The sequence below is a fragment of the Lontra canadensis genome, unplaced genomic scaffold (genome assembly GCF_010015895.1).
Source record: "Lontra canadensis isolate GAN:19392208 unplaced genomic scaffold, GSC_riverotter_1.0 scaffold6, whole genome shotgun sequence".
Classification (NCBI taxonomy): domain Eukaryota; kingdom Metazoa; phylum Chordata; class Mammalia; order Carnivora; family Mustelidae; genus Lontra; species Lontra canadensis.
In genome coordinates this window covers 32,773,356-32,796,719 of record NW_022631000.1, presented here as the reverse complement: position 1 = coordinate 32,796,719, position 23,364 = coordinate 32,773,356, and the positions used below count along the sequence as shown (strand labels likewise).

General features: G+C 37.7%; 1 protein-coding gene and 1 long non-coding RNA gene across 3 annotated transcripts in view; one reads left to right on the top strand and one right to left on the bottom strand.

Annotated features, from left to right (window-relative positions):
- Positions 1 to 6,593: 6,593 nt before the first annotated feature.
- Positions 6,594 to 13,571, bottom strand: LOC116864699. 2 transcript variants are annotated; one of them, XR_004382070.1, is made up of 3 exons: positions 13,516 to 13,571; positions 12,142 to 12,234; positions 6,594 to 6,628 (listed from the first exon to the last, which is right to left on the bottom strand). It is a non-coding gene; the product is annotated as an uncharacterized LOC116864699 (long non-coding RNA). The 2 variants fall into 2 exon arrangements; XR_004382071.1 differs by having other exon boundaries at positions 13,420 to 13,538.
- A 44-nt stretch (positions 13,572 to 13,615) lies between these two features.
- DHX36 (DEAH-box helicase 36) overlaps positions 13,616 to 23,364 on the top strand; it is a 49,702-nt gene continuing 39,953 nt past the window's right edge. Inside the window, exons 1-3 of the mRNA XM_032852551.1 lie at positions 13,616 to 13,973; positions 21,024 to 21,148; positions 22,114 to 22,345. Of these exons, the coding sequence (XP_032708442.1) occupies positions 13,707 to 13,973; positions 21,024 to 21,148; positions 22,114 to 22,345 (624 nt within the window). The 5' untranslated portion in view covers positions 13,616 to 13,706. The remainder of the gene's footprint in view (positions 13,974 to 21,023; positions 21,149 to 22,113; positions 22,346 to 23,364) is intronic.

Below are 23,364 nucleotides of genomic sequence, written 5' to 3'. Positions count from 1 at the left end.
TGCGAGGGGTAAGAAGATATTTTGGGAATGGAAAAATGTAGCAAAACTCTGTGTTGTATTTAAAGAGAATTGTCTACATGTGCCTAGCAAATTAAGCTTATTACAGTTACTGCTTTAGCTTTATACCCATGTTTAAGAAATATATTTTCATGTAAAATGGCAAACTAGCTAGCTTCCAACTTTGAAACATGCATGCCCATAGTCTGTAAATAGTAGTTTCCTTCAAAAAGTACAAACTGCTTACTAAATGTTTTTCTTCTTTTCTCTCTTAAATGTAAGTATTTTCCTTTCATCTTTCCATTATGTCAAGATTCCCTTGAAACAAAATGTTGTATGTTACAAGTGGAATTAGTAGTCCATAACTCAAACATTATTGGAAAAGGTTATAAATGTGCACATTATCATTTCTAGAATTGTTTTATTTGAATGGATATGGGGGAAAAGCTCTGCCAGATTAAATTTTGTTAGGTATGCTCAATTAGATTAACAAAGTTCTGGGTAAAGTTGAGGAAACCCACTACGTAAAAAAATAAAAATGTGTTTCTAAAGCTGCAGATTTGGCAAACTTTTTTAGCCATTCTTGAAGTATAGAAAATTTTCATACAAATATTATTCTAATTTTAGGTGCTTTTCAGTTTTTTTCCTCAAAGACATGTATATCTCAAACAAATTCAATATATTTTATTACATGAGTGTAAGGTATACATTTTGGCACTAATTTTAAAATGTGTTACATTGGAAAAATGCAAGAATCACCTTATCAGATTATTAGTAATGTATATTTCAAAAATTTTGAAGTGATTTTACTTCAAAATGCTTTATTCTGATCTTTCTTCAAACATACAGTAAATGTATTACTTAAATGTTTACTTTCCAAAGTTATTGAGTTGACATTTTACATGGTATTTGACTGTGCACCGCCACACCTCACTCACATATCTTATTTACTATTTACAGAGTGAGTGAATTATATTTTTAAATGATTAATTTGGGTTTATATTTTATTATACTGAATCAGAATTCTAAATTACTTTATATGGACTTTCAGATTGTTTCAACTTCAGAAGACTATTTTTTTTTGCCATCAAGAACTCATTTTCAAAGTAATTATTTCAGTGGACTTTATGTCTCTTTTACTCTCTCAATATCTCCTCTTCTAAACTTGGGAAGCAAAGGTAATGCCATTAGTAGAGTTTGTAAAGCAAGCCTCAAATAATGTCTAATGTATAAATTCAAAATCAAATATGTTATTACAAATATATTTTATTTAAAATGCCTTTTTATATCCCTAAAATTGAGGGCTATTTTATTTCTTTAAAAGATTTATTAATTTTAGAGAGAGAGCGTGGGAGAGGGGGAGAGGGAGAGAGATAATCCTGAAGGAGACTCCCCACTGGCCCAGAGCCCAACTCTGCGGTGAACTGGGCTCAATCCTAGGAACCTAAGATCATGACCTGAGCCGAAATCAAGAGCCAGCTGCTTATCCAACTGAGCCACCCAGGCGCCCCTTAATGGAGAGCTATTTTAACAGAATGACAAATGACCAGATCAATCAAATTATAAATTAATGGCACTGAATGCCTGTTATAAAAACAGAAGTTGAATATTCTAATAATGCTTTGTAAAAGATAAGCTTTGATATATTAAATTTAGATGTATAATTTTATGAAAGAGAAAGGCGATTTTGTTCCCTTACAGTATGATTTTTGGCAGCAAGGAAATCAGAAACAGAATCATAATAAAACTGAAGAAAATAATAAAGATTTAAATAGAAATAAATCCTTTATAACTGGCATAGCTTTAATACAGAGGAGAAGATGATGGAAGTCAAGATTTAAAGAGCACAAGAACTGGACTGGAAGACAGTAATACTCCTTCCCTCTTGTGTACTATTTTCTTTTCATTGGACTTGGGCCTATGCTGGGAGAACTGGAAAAACAAAAAACAAAACAAAACAAAAAAACCCCAAACTAGGATATTCCCATTTAATTGCCCTTGGCTATTGTATTAACTATACACTGGATATACTTTAAAGTTCTGGTGTATTAGGGGTGGCTCAGTCACTTGAACATCTGCTTCAGCTCAGGTCAGGGTCCTGTGATGGGGCCCCACATTGCCATTGTTGTTGTTGTCCAAGACAATTGTAGTTGAAGCTAAAGAAAAATCTATAGGGGCTATGAATATGCATGAATGGCTCCTCCCAATCCTTGTTTAGAAAGAGTAAGCATAGGTAAGCTACATCAGTATAAAGTCTACTTACTCTTTAAAGTTAAAATGTAAAAATGTGTTTCTGTAAGAAATACCCTTGTAGATATCTTGTACTTTTTAAATAGCTTACCCTGTTATATTTTATTAGTAGTAAGTACTATATTGCATATAGCTGATTTCTTTTCTCCATAAACTGAAGAATCTGAAGACTAAAATTACTTATTATCTAATAAAAATATCACCATCTGGTGGTGACTTCTACAAACTGAAAAGACATATCTAATATTCCCAGTTAATATAAACACATGTATAATCTCAAAGAGTTGTGACTGACAGAGGCAACCATTTTGAAGACCAAAGCATTATTTTGAATATAATAAAAACCATTTGGATATACATTATTTGGAAGCTTTTCTCAACATGGTTCTTTAGTATTGAATTTCATTAGATTTTGTCTAGGTTCCTTACTTATTCTATTCAGCTACTTTCATTAATTTATTCACTATAACATTTAATGAATACCTACTATATGCTAGAAATTGTACTAGGTACTTAAGATTATGACTATGAACAAAAACAAAATGCACACCGCCCACACACACACACGAAATGAGTTTGAGCCAACTGCAAATTTAGAGAACACAGTCCACACAAGACTTCCCTCACTCCTAATACCAGGTGCAAGTTTAGGATATCCCCAAAACCACTATCAGTTTCCATAATTTCCTAGAAGGATCCACAGAACTCACAAGAAATCTGTATTCTCACAGTTATAGTACATTACACGATATGGACTAAAATCAGCTACGAGAAGAAGAATATACAACAGAATCCAGAAAAAGTCTGAATGTGGACCTTCTGTTGTCTGCTCTCCATGGAGTCAAGGACAGCATTACTTTCCCAGACATCAGTGTAAGACAACATACAAGGATTACTGCCAAGAAGGAAAGTTCATTTGAATCTTGGTGTTCAAGTTCTTTGTTGGGACTCCATCATGCTAGGAGTAGGGGTAAGCATGGTTCACTGCTCACATGACTGATTTCCAGCTCCTAAAGAAGTCAAGTTGATAAGGAATGGCACAAAGCTTCTACCTTAAATCACACTGTTACTATTTGGCTGATCCATGGCCCCAGACAAAGTCACGTTTATAAAGCAACATGTTTCAGGGACTTAAAGGCAACCTCCCCAAGAGGGGAGAGACCTCTTTTTGGATGGGTTAAGGTCCACACTATACATTTATATACCATACATGTATAAATGTATGTATCTCAAGTAATGTTAAATGTATTGACAGAAAGTAGGTACCAGAGATAATAAAAATGATAAGAAAAAAATGAAAATAAGAGGACAATGATGGAAAGAGTAATTTTTCAAATATTTTGGTTAGGAAAGACTTCAGTGATAAGGTAATATTTTATCAATCAAATAAAGTGATAAAACACACTATATATCTAGGGAAATCATAGTTCTAGCAAAGGGAACATCATATTCCCAAAACTGGGAGTATGCCTTTTGTATTTTGTGAAACCATTGAGGAGGTCAATACAAATGCAGATAAGTGAGAAAGAGAAAAAGCAATTGGAAATAAAGACAGATAAGGGCAGGAAGAGACATATCATTAGTGTCTTCAAGACCAGGTATGGACTGTGAATCTAATTTTAAATTTGATTTAAAGGAAGTCATTGAGGGTTCTAAGCAAAGGAATGACACGTTTGAATATAAAATCACTGTCTATTGTTGTCAAGGGAAATGACTATGAAAGTACAATATGATTACAGAAGAAACAGGAGGCTATTTTAGTAGTCTGAGTTAGAGGTGATATTTGCTAGGATTAGGGTGATAGCAGTGGAGATGGTGATGGTATTGTATTCTAATTCAATAAATAGGAAGAATTTCCTTAGTTACTAAATAAATTACTCACTTCTTAAATGTTTTTTTATGGAGCCTTTAAATTGAGGAAAAAAATTACCTATGGCAATCTATTTTCTGTTAACACCTTGGAAAATCCCAGTGTTTCTAGTGTCTTCCATATATCACGGAGACTAGAAGCCTGAAAAGTATATTTTCCATTCTTTCTTGCCGGTGAGTTTCAGGTTTAGCATCTGCCGGAGAGAGGTATTTGTGCAAGATTTGGAGGACAAAGTTGAAGAAAAGCAGCAGCAGTTAAACGAATGTTCCTAACCAGTTGAGGCTTTCTCCTCTAAGACATGGTTTAGGAGTCTAGGTTCTTTCTATCCTGCAGTTCCACCTTTTCAATTTTTATGATCATTATGTTCATCTGTATTAAGCTGGCAGGAGGAGAAAGGACAAGGAGGATCCTGCAAGGACTGTTTCAGGGGTGGCCTGGAAGAACAGAGGTTTAGCCACTGCAGCTTCTGCTATAGTGGAGACATCTCAGTATACAGTCATCCTCAACTTCAAAAGAGACAGATGTATATATTTATCTGTGCACAGGAAGAAGACACCTAAATTTGGTGTCTAGCAGCCAGTCTCTGCCACATGCTATGACCCTAACTAGACAATAATATACCATACTATAATAGAACATAAATAGTGCCCCCTCCCTGGTATCATGAGATGCAGAGATACTGCATACCATAATCCAAGAATGGTACATTTTCCCAAGTTTGAGTTATTTGGCCTTGAGTCTAGACCAGACTATATTGCTCCAAACCTAGGTCAATTTGTTTATATGATCTCTTCTTTAGCTACAATACAAAGAAAATCATATTTTTATGTCTTTCCTACAGTCTTGAGATCTCAACTTCAAAATACATAAAGAACACACATGCAAACATTCACATATACAAAAACACATGTTTTGTGGGTTTTTTTGAAAATAAGCAGGGACTTGGCATTGGACAGTCAAAATCCCAATACAAAATGACTACAATGACGATATTTTGCAATATTATGTAGAACAGTTTAGATTCCTGGATTCATTTCATCTAGAAACACTTTATTAGAGGAGAATCTTTACCTTCACATATGCATAGTCTCACTGAGTAACTTGTCCAGAAAAAAAGAAAAAAAAAATCTCTGAAGCAAATTTTATTTCTGCCACTCAGCAGAAATATAATTCCCAGAAGCTTTAAAATGTGAGGATCAAAAAATACTAGGGTTTGGACAAATCCATGGTCACCTGGTTACAGGAGTAAAGATACATAGCTACTTGCTTCATAGAAGCCTTAAGACTTTGTATTTTCATTATTTAGATGAAAATTCATTGTTAAATTTTTTTTTTCTCGGGACTCATTCATAATATCTTTTCCCTGAACTCCCAGATTATCTGTTTACAGTAGACAGAGAAAAATCCATTAATTTAATGAGATTATGTAGTTTTCAAGGGAAAGTATGTTATGCAAGATACTCAAGAAGATCTTTAACATGGATCCTGGCATCCATTTTTTTTCTTCTTTTTCCTTTCATAAGAAACAGATGGTATTAGCAGACAGTGACAATAATTCATAGTTAACGATGACAAAATGTCTGGTTTCCCTGGGCTGGTCCCAATTTACAACTGTTTTCCTGGCATAAAAATTAATAGCATTCTCTTTAACTTTTACAGAATTGGACAATAAACTACACAATCACTCTATAGTTGTAAAGCAAGTTATACCTAATCTGTATGTTTTCCCCCCCAAAACACAGGATGCCTATAGTAAGTAAAAAGGAAACTAGGTAATACTTATACATTTCCTGCTAAAAGTCCTTCATTTGCTTTTCATATTTCTATTAGAGAATTTAAAAATATTCTCTTTCTGTATTTTGCGTGAAATAAGAAAATTATGCTTCGATGTCATCAAGGCTTACCCTGAAAGAAGGTAATAAAAGGGGGACAAGTATGTCATGCCTTCAGAAGCTTAGCTTAAAGGTGAGGACACCCCACTCCTACTGCTAACTGTAAAGTACCAAATCACAAAGAAAGCAGTACCTCTGGAGCCACAGAATGCTTGGACAATTACATTCAAAGAGGACGCTGAAAACAGATAATATCTGCTTTTGAAAAAGAATAAAGGGACAGAAAAATTCTCTGATTGATCTTTGCCTTTTATTGAAATATTTACAGTTCACTATAACTAAAAGCATCAGAGTATGCTCTGAACCAGAGCACTGGTTATGTTAACTTTTCTTCTGCAAATTTCTCTACTCTTCTCCATCCTACTCTCTTGCACCAAGAGATTGCCTTGCACCAACCATGTAAACAGACAGAAGCAAATGCTCTCTGGGTTTGGACAATGGGGACTTCCAGCAAGAGATCAGAGACAAGGAAGAAAGTGAGGTCAGGAAATTTATTCCTCTTCACCTTGGACTGGATCTTACCTTTTATCAGCAGTCACTGCTTCTTACAGAAAGCTGACTCTATAACATTTTCTTTCAGGACGCCGGTACTCATTTCCTTTCTTCATTCACCTTGGGCCTAGAAATAATAATATCTCTGTTGCTACTAATTCCAGCTTAATGAAATCTTTTATAGTTCCTTTAAAAGATCTTTTGTACTTGTGTACATACTTTTAACATGTATATATACAAATGTTCTCTGAATTACCTTGTTTTAAGATTGTTACCTGTTTTCTTTTTTTTTTTTTAAGATTTTATTTATTTATTTGACAGAGAGAGAAAGAGAGAAAGAGAGGTAGGCAGAGGGGGAGGGGGAAAGCAGGCTCCCCACTGAGCAAAGAGCCTGATGCGGGGCTCAATCCCAGGACCCTGAGATCATGACCTGAGCCGAAGGCAGAGGCTTAACCCACTGAGCCACCCAGGTGCCCCTGTTTTCTTTTTTCTTTAATATACATTTTTCAAAGATTTTACTTATTTATTTGACAGAGATAGGAAGAGAGAGAACACAAGCATGGGTCAGCTGGAGAGGGAGAAGCAGGCTGGAGAGGGAGAAGCAGGCTCCCCACTGAGCAGGGAGCCCAGTGTGATGCCGAACTCAATCCCAGGACACTGGGATCATGACCTGAGCTGAAGGCAGACACCCATCTATTTTCTATAGAGACTGTAACTGACATATCCACAATCTATAACCTTTCAAGTGTGTAAGTATCTTGGCTGTACACTGGAAAGAGCCTTGGGCTAGGAATCAGAAGGCTTAATTTCAACCTCTGATTCTGATTCTAACTCTATCACTGTTTGACCTACACTTGAACTCTCCAGAGCTCTGTTATTCTTGAGTGGATGTTAGAAAGATTAGGGATGAGGAGAGCACAAGCAGATAAGATTATCTGTAAAAACTTTTAGTCATACCATTATTTATAAAATTTTTAAATACTAAATGAAGGTTAAGAATCTGCAACTTCTCTGAAACCCTACTTCTTCTATGAAAACCCTACTATGATAAAGATATGATTCTCTTCTTTGTTCAAGAAGAATACCCTTGATGGATCTAGGTAGAACAGAGGTTTGGTGTTCTTAGATCAAGACACTTCAGTGTTTACCAATTTTATTTAATAATTTTTTTGTTTTCTTATAAATATATAATATATTATTAGCCCCAGGGAGTGTTTACCAATTTTAGAATGAAGACCAGGACAAAATTCTGACCCATCTAAAAGATTCCGTAAAAGTCAGAGAAGCAAGGAAACTGGTGATAGGAGCTGACAAAATTGGCATAAAGGAGGACAGATCAATTTGAGATAATGAAAAAGTAAAATCTCGGGATGCCTGGGTGGCTCAGTATAAGGTTAAGCCGCTGCTTTCAGCTCAGGTCATGATCCCAGGGTCCTGGGATAGAATCCTGCATCGGGCTCCTTGCTTGGCAGGAAGCCTGCTTCTTTCTCTGGCTCTGCCTGTGTGCACTAGCTCGTTTGCTCTCTCTGAGACAAATAAATAAAATCTTAAAAAAAAAAAAAAAGGAAAAAAGAAAAAGTAAAATCTCCCAGCATTCCAGGGGAATGCAGGGATTCAATAATTAACTTTTCTCTTTAGCACACTGGATATACTAAAAACTATAACCAGAGATTTAAAAAATATTCAAAATATGGTGTGCTTTCAAAGTGGTAAGCAGGAAATATGTTGAAAGCTGAGATGAAAGAGGGAGGTCAAAATTTAAACACATCTTTCCCTCCCTTCCACCTTCACCCATATTCTCTTATAATTTAAGACTTCCTTCTTTTTTTTTAACTTTTTTTTTTTTTTTAGATTTTTATTTATTTATTTGACAGACAGAGATCACAAGTAGGCAGAGAGGCAGGCAGAGAGAGAGACTGGAGGAAGCAGGCTCCCCGCCGAGAAAAGAGCCTAACGTGGGGCTCGATCCCAGAACCCCGGGATCATGACCTGAGCTGAAGGCAGAGGCTTTAACCCACTGAGCCACCCAGGTGCCCCAAGACTTCCTTTTTTTTTACTTCCTAGGTATCAGGGGTTTTCATTCCTTTATATCATCTTCCTTAAGGCAGACTTCACACTCTCCCCTCTCTGGAGTTATAATTGTGAAATGTCTACTGGGGAACATGACTTATAGGGGCGAGGACTAAAAATATGTTGATTTAGTATTACAAAAGTGTCTCTGATAAATAGATAAATGAGGTTTCAGGGACTGAAAATGGAAGCTTTTAAAGCAAGGAAGAATAAATACTGCTGCAGACACTTAGTTTTTTCTTTCATAAGACTACATTATTCCTCATGAAATATATCAATGACAGTGAGATCGTTGCCTTGAGGAGGTCTCATTCTTTTTAGTCCTTCCATCCTTTGACTTTCTTACCCTAACCATAATAAAATAGGGAAAAAATATGCCTATTCATTGTACCTGACATATAATAAGTGCTCAGTAAATATCACTTGCAGTATTAGCATTCGTTTTCCTACTTCTAGTTTTCCTATGAATAGCTGCAGATGTGTCTGTGATACAACACAAGAAGTTTGTAAAAATATCAAAGCTCATGATCAGTGGAGAGCACATTTAAGAAAGACATCTTTCTAGCCTGCCCAGAGCACAGGACAAAGCAGAGCATCAGTAAGAGTAACAATGGCTACTCTAATGAGTTTGTCACTCCTTTTGTTTTTGGGCATTAGGTAACCTAAGAATTCTTGCAGATTTCAAGCAAAGCAGGAAAACAAAACAAAACCCAAAGTATCAACTGCTACTTTTCTTCTAATACCTTTGTGGTCTTTCCTTAAAAACCTTCCTTTTGGGCAGATTTTTACTACACTGACATTTGCTCTAAAGTGTCTGCCTAAAGCAATAGCCTCAAGCAAAACCATATTACTTCATGCTAAAGAAGTCAGGAAAAGGGGCACCTGGGTGGCTCAGTGGGTTAAAACTCTGCCTTTGGCTCAGGTCATGATCTTGGGGTACTGGGATCAAGCCCCGCATCAGGCTCTCTGCTCAACAGGGAGTCTGCATCCCCCTCTGCCTGCCTCTCTGCCTACTTGTGATCTCTCTCTCTCTCTCTCTCTCTGTCAAATAAATAAATAATATCTTATAAATATATTTTTTAAAAATCTTAAAAAAGAGTCAGGATAAATTAGTAATTTTAAGTTGATAACTAAGATTATGCTTAGGATTAACAAACATGAGGTGAAAAGAAATAATAGAATTTAGCAGGAAACAGAGATAACACTACCTCTCTCTGGGGTTGTCATAAGGATTATGTGAAATATGGAATATTATATTACTTTTCCATTGCTGACATAACAAATTACCAGAAACTCAGTCTTAATTAACACAAATGTAGTACCCTATGATTCTATAGTTTAGACGCTTAGTAAGGGTCCTCAGTAGGCTAAAATCTAGGGGTACGTAGGGTGTGTTCCTTTCTGGAGGCTCCTTAGGAGAATACATTTCCTTCTCCAGCTCTATATGTTGCCTACATTCCATTGCTTGTGGCCCTCTTCCTCCATCTTCAAAGCTAGTAGCAGTTGCTTGAGTCCTCATATCACATTACTATGAAATTCTCTTCTCTTTCTTTTACTTTGAAGGACACTTTTAATTATATAGAGCTCATCTAGATAATCTAGGATAACCTCCCCACTTTTGGGTCAGCTGATTAGCAACCTTAATTTCCCTTGGCCATGCAATTTAACATAGTGACAGTTCTAGGGACAGGATGTGGATCTATGGGGGTCATTAGTCTGCTGACCACAAATGTGAACCGCCCAGCCAACATGCTAGGCAACAAATAAATGCTAGTTTTCTTCCCCACTTACTCCCTATTAGTCTTAATACTCTATTAGTCTGTTCAGGCTGCCTCAGTAAAACGCCACTGGTTTCAGTGCTATTAAACCACTTTATTGGTTTAATAAATAAATGCTATTTATTAATAAATAAGTACCATACATTTATGGTATTATTCCAGCTTAAACAACAGAAATTTATTTTTTTAGAGTTCTGGAGGCTGGGAAGTCCAAGATCAAGGTGCTGAAAGATTTGTTTCCTGGTGAGAGCACCATTCCTAGCTTGGCGACATCTTTGACCACGCATGGCCTTTCTTCTTAGGAAAGAGAGAATGAGCTCTCTGGTATCTTTTCTTATAAGGACACTAATACTATAAGATTAGAGCTCCAACTTCATGACCTCATTTAATTGTTTCCTTAGAGGCCCTATCTCCAAATGCAGCTACCCTGGGGGTTAGGTCTTCAACATATAAATTTTGAGGAGACCCATTCAGTTCATAAACTCTCTTAGCTAACAACAATCCACACTATTTCCTTCATATTTTGCCCCAACGATCCCCAGTATGCCTACCCAATCTCACCCACTGAAAATTCACATACTTGTCACTGCAGGTATGTCCAATAAATTCCAATACATTTATTGGAACTACTCATTCCTTAGTCTTAATCATATTTGCCAAGGACTACAAAAATGTATCTCAGTCTGCTCTCTGTGTTTTTAACTCATGTAACCAACCACTTTCTAGACATCTCAATTTGTATGTTTCATGGGTTCCTCAAATTCCACATGTATTATATAAAAAGTTTTAAAGATTTTATTTATTTATTAGAGAGAGTGCACGCACGAGAGAGAGAGAGAGAGAGAAGAGAAGAGAAGAGAAGAGAAGCTGGGTAAGGGGCAGAGGGAGGAGCAGACTCCCCACTGAGCAGGGAGCCTGATGTGGGGCTTAATCCCAGGATTCTGGGATCATGACCTGAGCTGAAGGAAGACGCCTAGCTGAGCCACCCAGGCACCTCCACATGTATTATTTAAATGCATTAACTCAACTGTTCCCCCATTCAAAAACAAAAAACAAAAAACAAAACCTCCTCATCCTGTATTTTTCATCTCAGGATACGGTATCTCTTTATTTGGTAGTCATTCAAATCTTAATCTCAAGAGTTATCTGACCCTTTCCTCTAATTGTCCACATCCAGTGAATCATCAAATCTGAGATTTTTTAAATCTCCCAATATCTCTTAATTCTAGTCCTTTTCATTCCATCTTGCCTCCCCTAAATCATAGCCTTTTAACTAGCCTCTGCTTATCCATTCTTGCCTCCACCATTCCTTTTTCTTCAAAGCAGCCAAAAATAACCACTCTCCTTAAAGTTTAATATTGTTCTCTATGTGATTACACTCCTTTCTACTTCTTTGGTCTTCAACAATCTTAAAGTTTAAGGGTAGACTTTTCTCACTCTCAATATATATATATTTTAAAGATTTTATTTATTTGAGAGAGAGAGCAAGAGTGAGAGAGAGAGAACACAAACAGGGGGACAGACAGAAGAAGAGGGAGAAGCAGACTCTCTGCTGAGTAGGGAGCCTAACATGGGATTAGATCCTAGGATCCTGAGATCATGACCTGAACTGAAAACAGATGCTTAACCAACTGAGCCACGCAGGTGGCTCACTCTCCAACATTTTATCATCTCCCTTCACGCCCATTGTTTCCTCCACCTGTAACAATCTCTCTACTCCCCATTAGTCTGGCTAAAGTCTACTTATCTCAAAAGTCACTGCTTAACCTCTCATTCTTTAGAAAGGACTTACCTGATTCTAAAATTAAATTATTTTGCTGTAACATCTAATGCCTGCTGGGTAAGAAAATCTTTTCCTCTACTCTCTTAGGTTTATCCTGGGGGCCTGAAAATTAAAAGAGTGAAAGACAGATTAGCAAGAGAAGAGACAGATTTAATCACAAATGGGTGGGACTACATATAAAAATGTAATTCAAGGAGAAGTTTAGAACTTAGGGCTTATATACTATCTTAATAGGGGAAGGGGAGGAGGCAAAAGATACTCATGTGAAAGCAACTTCTAGGAAGGAAAAAATGGGCTCTTATGAGAACAAACAGAATATATAATAGTCTTGTGATAATTCCTGCTTAGGAGTGATGCTGATTTCTAGTCTCCAGTAATGACTCTATTTTGTCAGTTTCTCTCCCAGGGGAAGGGATTTATGACAATTGAGTTCTTTTGAACTCCTTTGGGAGGCTCTGCTTTTAGGCAGTTGAAATATTTCAGAAACTCAAATGCCTTTGCTCAAAATAATTTTTATGCCCCAGAGGTGTAGTCTGAACCTCATTGCACAGTAATTTCTTTTGCCTTTCCAAGACTGTAAGCAAATGAAAGCTGAGGCCAGCACCTTTAAATCAGTTAAAATATGTAAATGAACTGGAGGTCCTCTGGTGACATCCAGGCCTGTGTGGCCCAGTCATTTGATTTATTCAAAAACAGCTTTGCTAAACACTAAGTGGCCTGGTCAATCAACAATAAATGGCTTCACATGAACATATATGATTCTTCAACTGCCTTTGTTTAAATTGCCTAAGACCTTTTTTTTTTTTAAGATTTTATTTATTTGACAGAGAGAGTAGGTAGAGAGAGAGGAGGAAGCAGGCACCCTGCTGAGCAGAGAGAGGATGCTGGGGCTCGATTCCAGGACCCTGGGATCATGACCTGAGCCAAAGGCAGAGGCTTTAACGCACTGAGCCACCCAGGTGCCCCGCCTAAGAGCATTTTTTTATTTTTACCAGCCATGCTCCTTGTTATGCTGTTGGATAAAGGCAATAAATAATGATAATCCTTTAAGAGAGGAAGCGACAGTTTGTACTTATTTGAAACAGGTATGAAGCTATTTTCAAGACGCAGCTACAAAAAAAAAAAAAAATGAACTCATTTCTTTTGAGGCTTTTAGGAAAAAATGCCTCCATCCTCGGGTTCTTTTATTGTGTCTACAGATGTCTATTTTCCAGACCCTAATTGGAAGCAAACTTCGGATTTCACTACGGGTAATAAGAAAGTAAAAACCAAAATCCATTGCCTCACATGTTGGGCGTAGGTAAAGGAAACCTGCGAGGCTTTGCTCGCTTTCCGTCCACAGGTACAAAGAGACAACAGAAGACACGTCAAAGAAGACTTCACCTGAGCCACTTTCCGGACCACCGACGGCGCCGCCTGCGACGTCACCGGAAGCAGCTGCTGTGACGCTCAAACGGCCCTCCCTCTCGCGCTGGGCGCCGGAAGCAAAACGGAAGTGGATGTGCACCCGCTTCCGGGCCCGGGCGCCATTTCTAGCGGTTGTGGGTTCTCACGAGTTGTAGTCCGCTGGGACAATGAGCTATGATTACCATCAGAACTGGGGCCGGGATGGTGGGCCCCGCAACTCCGGCGGGGGCTATGGAGGAAGTTATGGGGCGGGCCATGGAGGAGGCCATGGAGGGAACCGAGGCTCCGGAGGCGGCGGCGGCGGCGGCGGAGGAGGAGGTGGTGGTGGTCGAGGCGGCAGAGGCCGACATCCTGGGCACCTGAAAGGCCGCGAAATCGGCTTGTGGTATGCTAAGAAACAGGGACAGAAGAACAAGGAGGCGGAGAGGCAGGAGGTAAATCTGAGACTTGATAGTGGAGAGGGATGAGACTGGGCACTTTTTTCCCCTTCGCCGCCCCTAACCTTTTCCTTGCTTTTTGTTTGTTTCTTAGCTGGTGCATGTGCTTTGTGAAGTGAAAAGTGTGCAAAGGTATTCTGCTAAAACTTGCGTTAGCGGATATTTTGTCGTTTTTCGTTAGCCATGCTCAGCATTTAGATTTATGCAACGTGAATGTGTATTTTTCTTTAAGGATGTCAGAACGGTGAACAAAACAGTAAGTTCAGGTCCTTTCCGAAGTTAACTGTATTAGGATGTCCGTGTCATAGTATCCTTGGCCACCCTTTCTCTTAGAAAAATTATGGCCACTCTTGCCTGAAGAGCTCGAAAACAGCGGCCTTCTTTGTAACATACAGGTTTGCGCAGAATAAAAGCTGTCAAGCACTATTCTGAATATAGGTCGTTCAGAAGAATAGTCTAGCTTTCATTTTTAGTATTAAAATAATCATAAACTTACAGGTTTGTGGTTTGCTGGTTTTTTTTTTTTTTTATGTTGGGCTGGGGAGAGTTCTGTTGATTGGCAGCTCCTCTTTGAGAATGAAACTTAGGATCCTGGAAACAAGAAATTTCAGAAAAATGATTTGATTTAGTCTCTTCAGGTTGTGATTGCCCATTTGATTTATATCTTGAAGATCTGTAATAAGGGACGCATCGAAGTTCATTTGGTGAGAACTTCAATTTTTTTTAATTGCATTTTGTTTTTATTAAACAGAAGTTTTCTTACTGTAAGTCTGAGGCATCTTTTTAGTAACTTTTTTTTTTTAAAGATCTTATTTATTTGAGAGAGAGAGGGGGCAAGAGGAGAGAAGAGAGTCCCTGCTAAGCAGGGAGCCCGGTGAGGGACTAGTTCCTGGGACTCCTGGATCATGACCTGAGCTGAAGGCAGTTGCTTAACCAACTGAGCCACTCAGGCACCCTAGTAACTTCTTTAAAAACATCCTTCAGGGACACCTGGATGTCTCAGTGGGTTAAAGCCTCTTCCTTCAGCTCAGGTCGTGGTCCCGGAGTCCTGGGATGGAGCCCTCCATCAGGCTCTCTGCTCAGTGGGGAGCCTGCTTTCCCCTCTCTCTCTTTGCTTGCCACTCTGCCTACTTGTGATCTCTGTCTGTCAAATAAATAAATAAAATCTTAAAAAAATCCTTCATATTAGATAAAGAATGTGTGTAATTAAACCTTTATTTAGGCTTTTGTTTCTAAATCATTTTATTTATTTGTTCTTTATCCTTGTCTTTTCATAAAAGCGTTTTTTGGCGTTACTCATTTATCTTCACACCTTATCACATTCTTCTCTTTTAATACACACACACATCAGCCCAAAGTTGTTCATTGAACAAACTTTTTTTTAAACGGAGGGAAGCCTATCTAAGTCATCTTAAAATTGGAAGAATAATATAGGCTGATTGCTATAAAAGGATGTATGCGGTAACTAGAAAGTTATTCTTTATTTTATTTAGCCCCTGTTTCCCACAAGGTGTTATGCATGTTGCCATGGGGATCTGAAGAAATAATGATGTTGGGAAAATAAGATGTAAACAGGTGAAAAGTTTAATCAGGAAAAATTGTTTATTATTATTTCCATCTGAAGCTAGTTGCGTGATGGATCATTGTGAAGGGAACTCTGGATTTCTGTCCTCTCCCCAAACTTTATTTTGGTAAATGTTTCAAGGCAAAAACGGAATTTATCTTTGATATTTCTTTCATTTCAGCACATCTGTCTGCTCTGCTTTCTTAATATATTCCAAATCCAACCACTTGTCTCCACAGCAGTTATCCCACAAATCACGCCACTATCTTGTTCAGTGTTCTTGGCCTCCTAACGAGTCTTCTAGCTTCCACTCCTGCTTTCCACTAAGTCTGTCCTTTATAGAATCACTCATGGTGCTTTCAAAAGCAAAAATTAAGTCATCTCATTCTCTAGCTCACATCTTGGGATTGGAAGCCAGATCACTTCTGTCTGAGTTGAAAACATTTACAGTGCATCCTAACATATTTTACAGGAAATCTTGGTAACATAGTTTCAGTATACCAGGTTTCCTTCAGTGTACTGAGCCCATGTCCCCAATACGACATAATTACAGCTTTTGTAAATACAACTTCTGTTTTTGTTTTTTATTACAGGTCCCATACCATTCTCTCTGAAATTCATCTCCATCTTTTCAATCTAAATATGACCATTTTCAGTGATTGGTTTATCTTTTTTTTTTTTTTTGGACCACCTTCAGCCATTTGTGATTGCTTCCCAGTCATCTCCCTTAGCTTTAATTACTTTTCACGTAATTCCTGTTTACCAAGTTATTGCATTCTAACGATGTGCTCTTTTTCTTTCAACTTTTTTTTTTTAGCTGAGTATCTGAAATATCTGAGACACTATCTTAAGCACTATGTTAATAGACGGTAGTCACTATCTTACAGAAATTGTGGTATGTTAAGGGTTACAAGAGGGATAGAGTACAATGTTACAGTATTGTAATGAGAATATGGGCTGTCACTAAACTCAAACTAAGAAGATTGTAGGTTTTCCAGAGGAAGTAACCCATAAGCTGAAAGCTGAAGGATAGCAAAATGTGTATGTGTTTGGAGTTGGGGGATTTGGAAAGGGATTTTCAGGCAGAGGCAGCAGCAGGTGCCACAATTTAGAGGTTAGGAGGACTCAAGGAACTGAAAGAATAGGGCATAGGGTGTTTAGTGTGATGAGATGAAGGTAGAACAATGACTTTCAAACTTGTTGACCACTTCCCACATAAAGGAATATATGTTAATTTGCACCCAGTACACACCTATGTATAATTGAACAAAAAGTATCATAAAATAATACTTAATTTATCTGTATATTGCTCTGGGTGTGTTGTTGGTACCTTTTTTGCTTTCTCTTTTTTATTAATACTGGTCATGATCCTTCAATTTTATAAGCAGCAATTTGAAAAGCCTAGGGCTAGAAAAATAAGGCGGGCCTTGAAATTTATTGACTTTCCCTAAGAACTCCTGTAAGCCACTAAATCATTTGAAGCAAAAAATTAAATGATTGAATTTGTGTTTAAGTTCATTCTGGCAGCAATATAGAAAATGAGTTGAAAAGAGGCAATCCTGGGACAGGGAACCAGTTTTGTAGCCTTTGCAGTAACCAGAGTGAGAAATGATAGCTTGAATTAGGACATTAGGAGTGGAGATGGAGCAAAGGGGACAGATTAAAGTGATTTAAGAGGAGTGCCTGGGTGGCTCAGGGGGTTAAGTCTCTGCCTTCTGCCCAGGTCATGATCTCAGGGTCCTGGAATCAAGCCCTGAATTGGGCTTGGATTCGGGAGGGAGGGAGCAGGGAGCCTGCTTCCCCTTCTCTCTCTGCCTGCCTCTCTGCCTACTTGTGATCTCTCTCTGTCAAATAAATAAAATCTTTTTTTTTTAAATTGTGATTTAAAAAGTGATTTAAGAAGTAGATTCAAAACTGCTTTTATCTGGAGGCAAGGGGAACGCAAGTATTAATAAATCACGTGTTGATGATTATATAAGGAACAGGCTTGATGGAGGAAGCTGATGAACTTAGTTTAAGGATGGAGTTTGATTCTGTTATAGTTCAAAAAGTGAGGATTTGGCAGTGCCTAGGTAGTGCCTCGTAGCGTCAGACTCTTGATTTTGGCTCAGGTCATGAGCTCAGTCTGAGTCCCCCCAACCGTGTGCACACATGTGCATGCTCTCTTGCTCTAAAATAAATAAAATCCATGGGGGAAAAAAGCATGAGGATTTCGGGGAGGTAGAAGGCCATCTGATTCTAATGCCTAAAGAAATCTAGACTGGCAGTTTGTAGTCCTGTGGATAGTAGGAAGTGACCAGAGAAGATGAGAAGTGGGTGCAAGCCTAAATTCTGTAGGCATTGTTTTCAAACTTGAATGTGCCGAGGAATCAACCGGTACCTTGTTAAAATGTGGTACTGGGGTGGAGCCAGAGATTCTGTTTTCCTTACAGACGCCCAAATGGTGTCAGTGTTTCTAGCTTGTGCATCACTGGAACAGGAAAATTTAAGGGGTGGAGTAAGAGAAGTTTCTTAGATTCTTACCTAGGAAGAATCTAAGAAGAGGAAAGTAAGATGAGTGTTGTAAGCCAGCAAAGAGGAAAGTAAGATGGATGTTGTTTTGGAATCCAGGAGCAGTGTTGAAGGAGCAAAGAGTATATAAAAAGGAAAAGTAGTCAAGAGTGGCAATGTTACAGAGAGGTTCCATAAGAGCTCAAAATGTCTATTGGATTTAGCAACAAGGTCATTGGTAACCTTGATGAGAGCCCTTTCTGTGGAGCAGTGGAGGTAAATGCCAGATGGTAGTGGGGTGGCTATATTCTTGTTCATGTACCTACTGCGGGGGGAGGGGGTGGCAGGCTAGATCCAGGATTGGAATTGTGGTACTCCTAAATTCTCAGCTGCCCAGAGCCTCTGGAACCACGTTGTGGGAAGAACCTTGTTAAAAATAACTTCCAGAAAGTATAAATTGTGTTTTCAGGGGCTGTTTCATTTTTTAATCATCCTCCCTTTTTGTGAATACCTAAATTTCGTATAGCAAGGTAGGGAGAACTTTTATTCTGCTAATAGAGGTAAGAACTTCAACATGTAAGGTTTTGGTTGGTTGAAGTAGTGATATAGTATGAATTTCAGTTGGAAAGAAATTGTTCCTCAGATTAAAAAATGCTTGATCTTACCTTTCTCCTTTGAAAGTGAATGGAAGAAACAGTGCCTTTGGGCCTTAAGGTGACTTTGCTTGATAATGACTTTATGTCCTGAGGCTTCCTTCCAGTATAGTCTGTAATCATTAAAGTGTTACTGTAGATTCTAACTGCCAAGAAAAAGCTTAACTTGATAGCCGTCTGGTGTAGGTACACAGAGCAATAAATGTTAACAAGTGCTGAAGGCATTACAGAATTTAAAATATAGGACGAAAATGTTCTAGTAATGATCCTCTATGTTGGAAGTCCCCAGAACCTCTCTTAGGTTCTGGTGTACTGACAGTAATGGTTTTTGTTGTTGTTTTTGTTTTTTGTTGTTTTGTATTTTTGTTTTTACAACAGATGATTACAGATTAAAATCATCAGAGGTCTTAAAAAAAAAGAAAAAAGATGCGTGGGGCAGAATCTAGGAGAAACCAGGTACAAGCTCCTAGCCCTAGTGGAGTATATCCTATGCTATGAAGAAGAGATACGTTAGTCTGATACAGAAACCATTTAAAAAGATTTCATGCTGTAAGGTCAAAAAAAATGAGAGGGCTTTAGTACCTGTCTATAAGCAGATTTTGTTGCAACCTGTAATTTTGTAAACCTTTCTTATCAGGCAGAGTTTTACTAGATTGGACTTTTAATTGTATGATAATGATGCTTTTTGTAAACTTTTTTTTTTTTAATTTAATTTTATTTTTTCAGTGTTCCAAGATTCACTGTTTATGCACCACACCCAGTGCTCCATGCAATACATGCCCTTCTTAAAACCTGCCACCAGGCCCTCCCAACCCCCATCCCGCCCACTCCAGAACCCTCAGTTTGTTTCTCAGAGTCCACCGTCTTTCATGGTTCGTCTCCCCTTCTGACTTCCCCCAACTCACTTCTCTCTTTCACCCAATGTCCTCTGTGTTATTCCTTATGCTCCACAAGTAAGTGAAACCATAGGATAATTGACTTTCTCTGCTTGACAAATTTCACTCAGCATAATCTCCTCCAGTCCTGTCCATGTTGATACAAAAGTTGGGTATTCATCCTTTCTGATGGAGGCATAATACTCCATTGTATATATGGACCGTATCTTCTTTATCTATTCGTCTGTTGAAGGGCATTTTGGCGCTTTCCACAGTTTAGCGACTGTGGCCATTACTGCTATGAACATTGGAGTACAGATGGCCCTGTTCACTATGTCTGTAAACTCTGTTTACAGAAGAAGTCTTCTGGAATTCCCCGAAGAGTATTCTTTCTGTGTATTTCTTTAAAGAGAAAAATGGTTTTAACACAGAAGTCACACATGCTCATTGTAAAAGATAAATTCAGTCATTCATCCATTTGGCAAACTTCACTGTAGCTCTGCCATGTGTCAGAAATATATCTGGAAGAAATACTGCAAAAATGTAGAATGTAAAGTCAATAACCTATTTTAATAATAATGGAAATAAGATCCTGCTGCATATATTTTCTGCAGGGTTTTTTTTTTTTTTCCATTTAATACCTTGATCATCTTTCCTGTTTGCATACTTAAAAAAAAATCTCTCCTAACTACTGGGTTTAAATTCAACTAATTATAATGTGCAACGATAAAAGAGCAGTTTTAGAAATTCTTGTTCTTACTGTCTGCAGTGTAACTTCTATCTTCTCTGGTGTTTTTTTTGGTTTGTTTTATTCTCATTCTTTGAAGCAACTGCATCATAGCCACCTGCATCAGGCATTACCTGCATGAGTGTTGATCAGTTTTATTCGTCTCAGCTCAGCCTTCTTCTCCATATATTCATCCTTTTTTGTGTGTGGATTTAGCATTTATTAGCCTTTTCTTCTGTATAAATAGTGGCTCTGACTCACTGTTCTTTACAGTGCTTCCCTCAAATATTTATCCTTTTAGTGTAAGAACTTTAAAATGCTCATTGCAACCAAAATAATTCCAGTTTTCAACTCAGCTCCCCCCCTGCAAAATACATTTGTGTTTTAAAAACTTTAATTGTGAGTATCTCTGAAAAATTAAAATAGGGGAAAACTGATAATAATCAGTATGTGAGAGGGTAGAAAATAAAGGAACCAAAGTTTTAGTAAGGGAAATAAATGTACTTTTTTTGCCAGTCATATTAGAGGTAATTTTATAGATATGTGGCAGAAAAAGCTTAGAAGGATATATGCAAAGATCTTAACATTAGGTTTATGAAGTGAAATTGGACTAGAGGGCAAGTGTTGGGTAATTTAGATTTTATATACATTTGTTGGACATTTACTTTTTTGTTACTAAGTAAATTTGCTCGCGTTTTCTAACGTTGATCAGGATACTTTTTGCTTTGCACAAAATAGAGAGCTGTGGTACACATGGATGAACGGCGAGAAGAGCAGATTGTGCAGCTGCTGCATTCAGTCCAGGCAAAGAATGGTAAAGACTCAGAAGCACAGATCTCCTGGTTTGCTCCTGAAGATCACGGGTAAAACAAAACATGTTATTTGACAGAGTGGACACAGTAACATTTCTTTTCTTCTTTTTTTTTTTTTTTAAGATTTTATTTATTTATTTGACAGACAGAGATCACAAGTAGGCAGAGAGGCAGGCAGAGAGAGAGAGAGAGGGAAGCAGGCTCCCCGCCGAGCAGAGAGCCCGATGCGGGACTCGATCCCAGGACCCTGAGATCATGACCTGAGCCGAAGACAGAGGCTTTAACCCACTGAGCCACCCAGGCGCCCCATCATAGTAACGTTTCTTAATAGCATTGGCTAGGGAAGGAATGATAATAAAAATGACAACTTTAGGCTCTTCAGTAAGTGTAATTTAACTTTGAAGTAAGTTTTTTTTTTTTCTTATGTAGACTGAGCTTATTTGGTGAGAAATTGAACAACATATTCATTACACAGAAAGCTAAATGGTAAGAATAGTCTATTTGGATATGAGATTTATTAAGTTACTATTGACTGTTTTCCTACTCATCTTGTATTTCCAAAATTATCCTGTGAGAGAGATCTGGAAGAAGTTAAATTCTTGCTGTTTTTGATGATCGCAGGAGTTTTTCTCATTTGGAGGAAAAATTAGTAGAGGTTTTTCTGGAACTGTGTAATATAGCATCCCATTTATAGCACTCAGAAGGGGTGGCAGGAGGAAGATGAAGTTGTGAAATAAAGTTCAGAAAATCTGAAAAAAATAAGTTTTTGCAATGGTGGAGGGATGGCTATTGTGTGAACTTCATTTTTTTTTAACTGTCACAACGAATAACTTAATCTGGTAATACCTATTTACAGGGAGGGAAATCTTGAATTCATTATAAGAATCTATTTTCTTTATTGATCTAAGAAAAAATAGAAGCTGGTGATTTTGAAATAAATAGCATATTGTTTTGTTTTCAGGGTTTGAGTGGCTCTTCATTGAGCTGTTTATCATTTTTTTATTTTGTCAAAATAGATATGGTACTGAATCTCCTACTGAGAACAAACCCAACACAGAGAAGAAACTTGAAAACCAGGAAAAGAAATTGATAAGTCAAGAAAAGAGAACATTTAGAATCAGGGACAAATATATTGACCGAGATTCTGAATATCTCTTGCAAGAAAATGAACCAGATGTAACTTTAGACCAACAACTGCTGGAAGATTTACAAAAGAAAAAAAGTGACCTCCGGTATATCGAAATGCAGGTAATGGAAAAGCAAGATGTGGAAAAAGTTTTTATTTGTCATTTCTTCTCCCATTGGATAAAAATAGATTTATGTTTAGAGGTACTGCATGGTATAGATCAGTGGTATTTCAGTAGACCATCCCCTGTGGGAATTCTTTCTTGTATACTAGAGAAAAGCAGTGGAAATGTAGTTGCAGTACAGTATAAACTAAGGTAGCCTGTCTCATCTACAGGACCTTATATAGTGAGGAGAAGGAATTAGTTTAACTTTTCTAGGCCAGTTTAGTGAGATATCATAAGAAACAAGGTGGTTAGAATTGTAAGGTTTTTAGACCATTTTATCCAACTCCTTCCTTTGACAGATGATGAAATTAAATCCCTGAAGTTATGACGCGCTTATGCTTAACATTTGAGGATAGGACTATGACAAGAGCAGGAATTCACCTGAGTTTTTCAATATGTTCTTTCCATGCTAGGCAAGATATTTTAAGATCCCTTCCTATTAAAACACAAGATTTATGCTTTGTGGATATTCTAGAGATAGATGTAATAAGATGTTCACACGTATTTTAAGTGAAAATACTGACGGAATTTTGAGGGCCATACTTTTAATATGCACATATCTACTGCCCTTGGTGAGAAAGCCAGAATATCACATCTTCATGGAAAAGAAAGGATCTGTTGACTGTTGCTGATGATCAAGTTGGATATCCTGATTAGAACAGGTGAGGTGAGGTTGTCCAGGGCTAGAATGCTGTAGCTCTTTGATGCCCATTTAGTAAAAAAAAAAAGATTCGAAGGCAGGAGATTTCAAGTTGAATTATTTCAGAATGTTGTGGTTAAGAGAAGAGCTTCTTTTATAGGCTTAAGAAGAAGGAAAGTTAGCTACTGTCTGCTTTGTATGGAGGACAGAACTCAAATTCTGAAGATGAGTGATCTAATTCAAAGGAAGTTAGGAGAAGAAATGCGCCCAACATAATAATAGTTGATTTTCTTATTGGCTTGACACTTGCAGACACTTCACATGTGCTACATCAT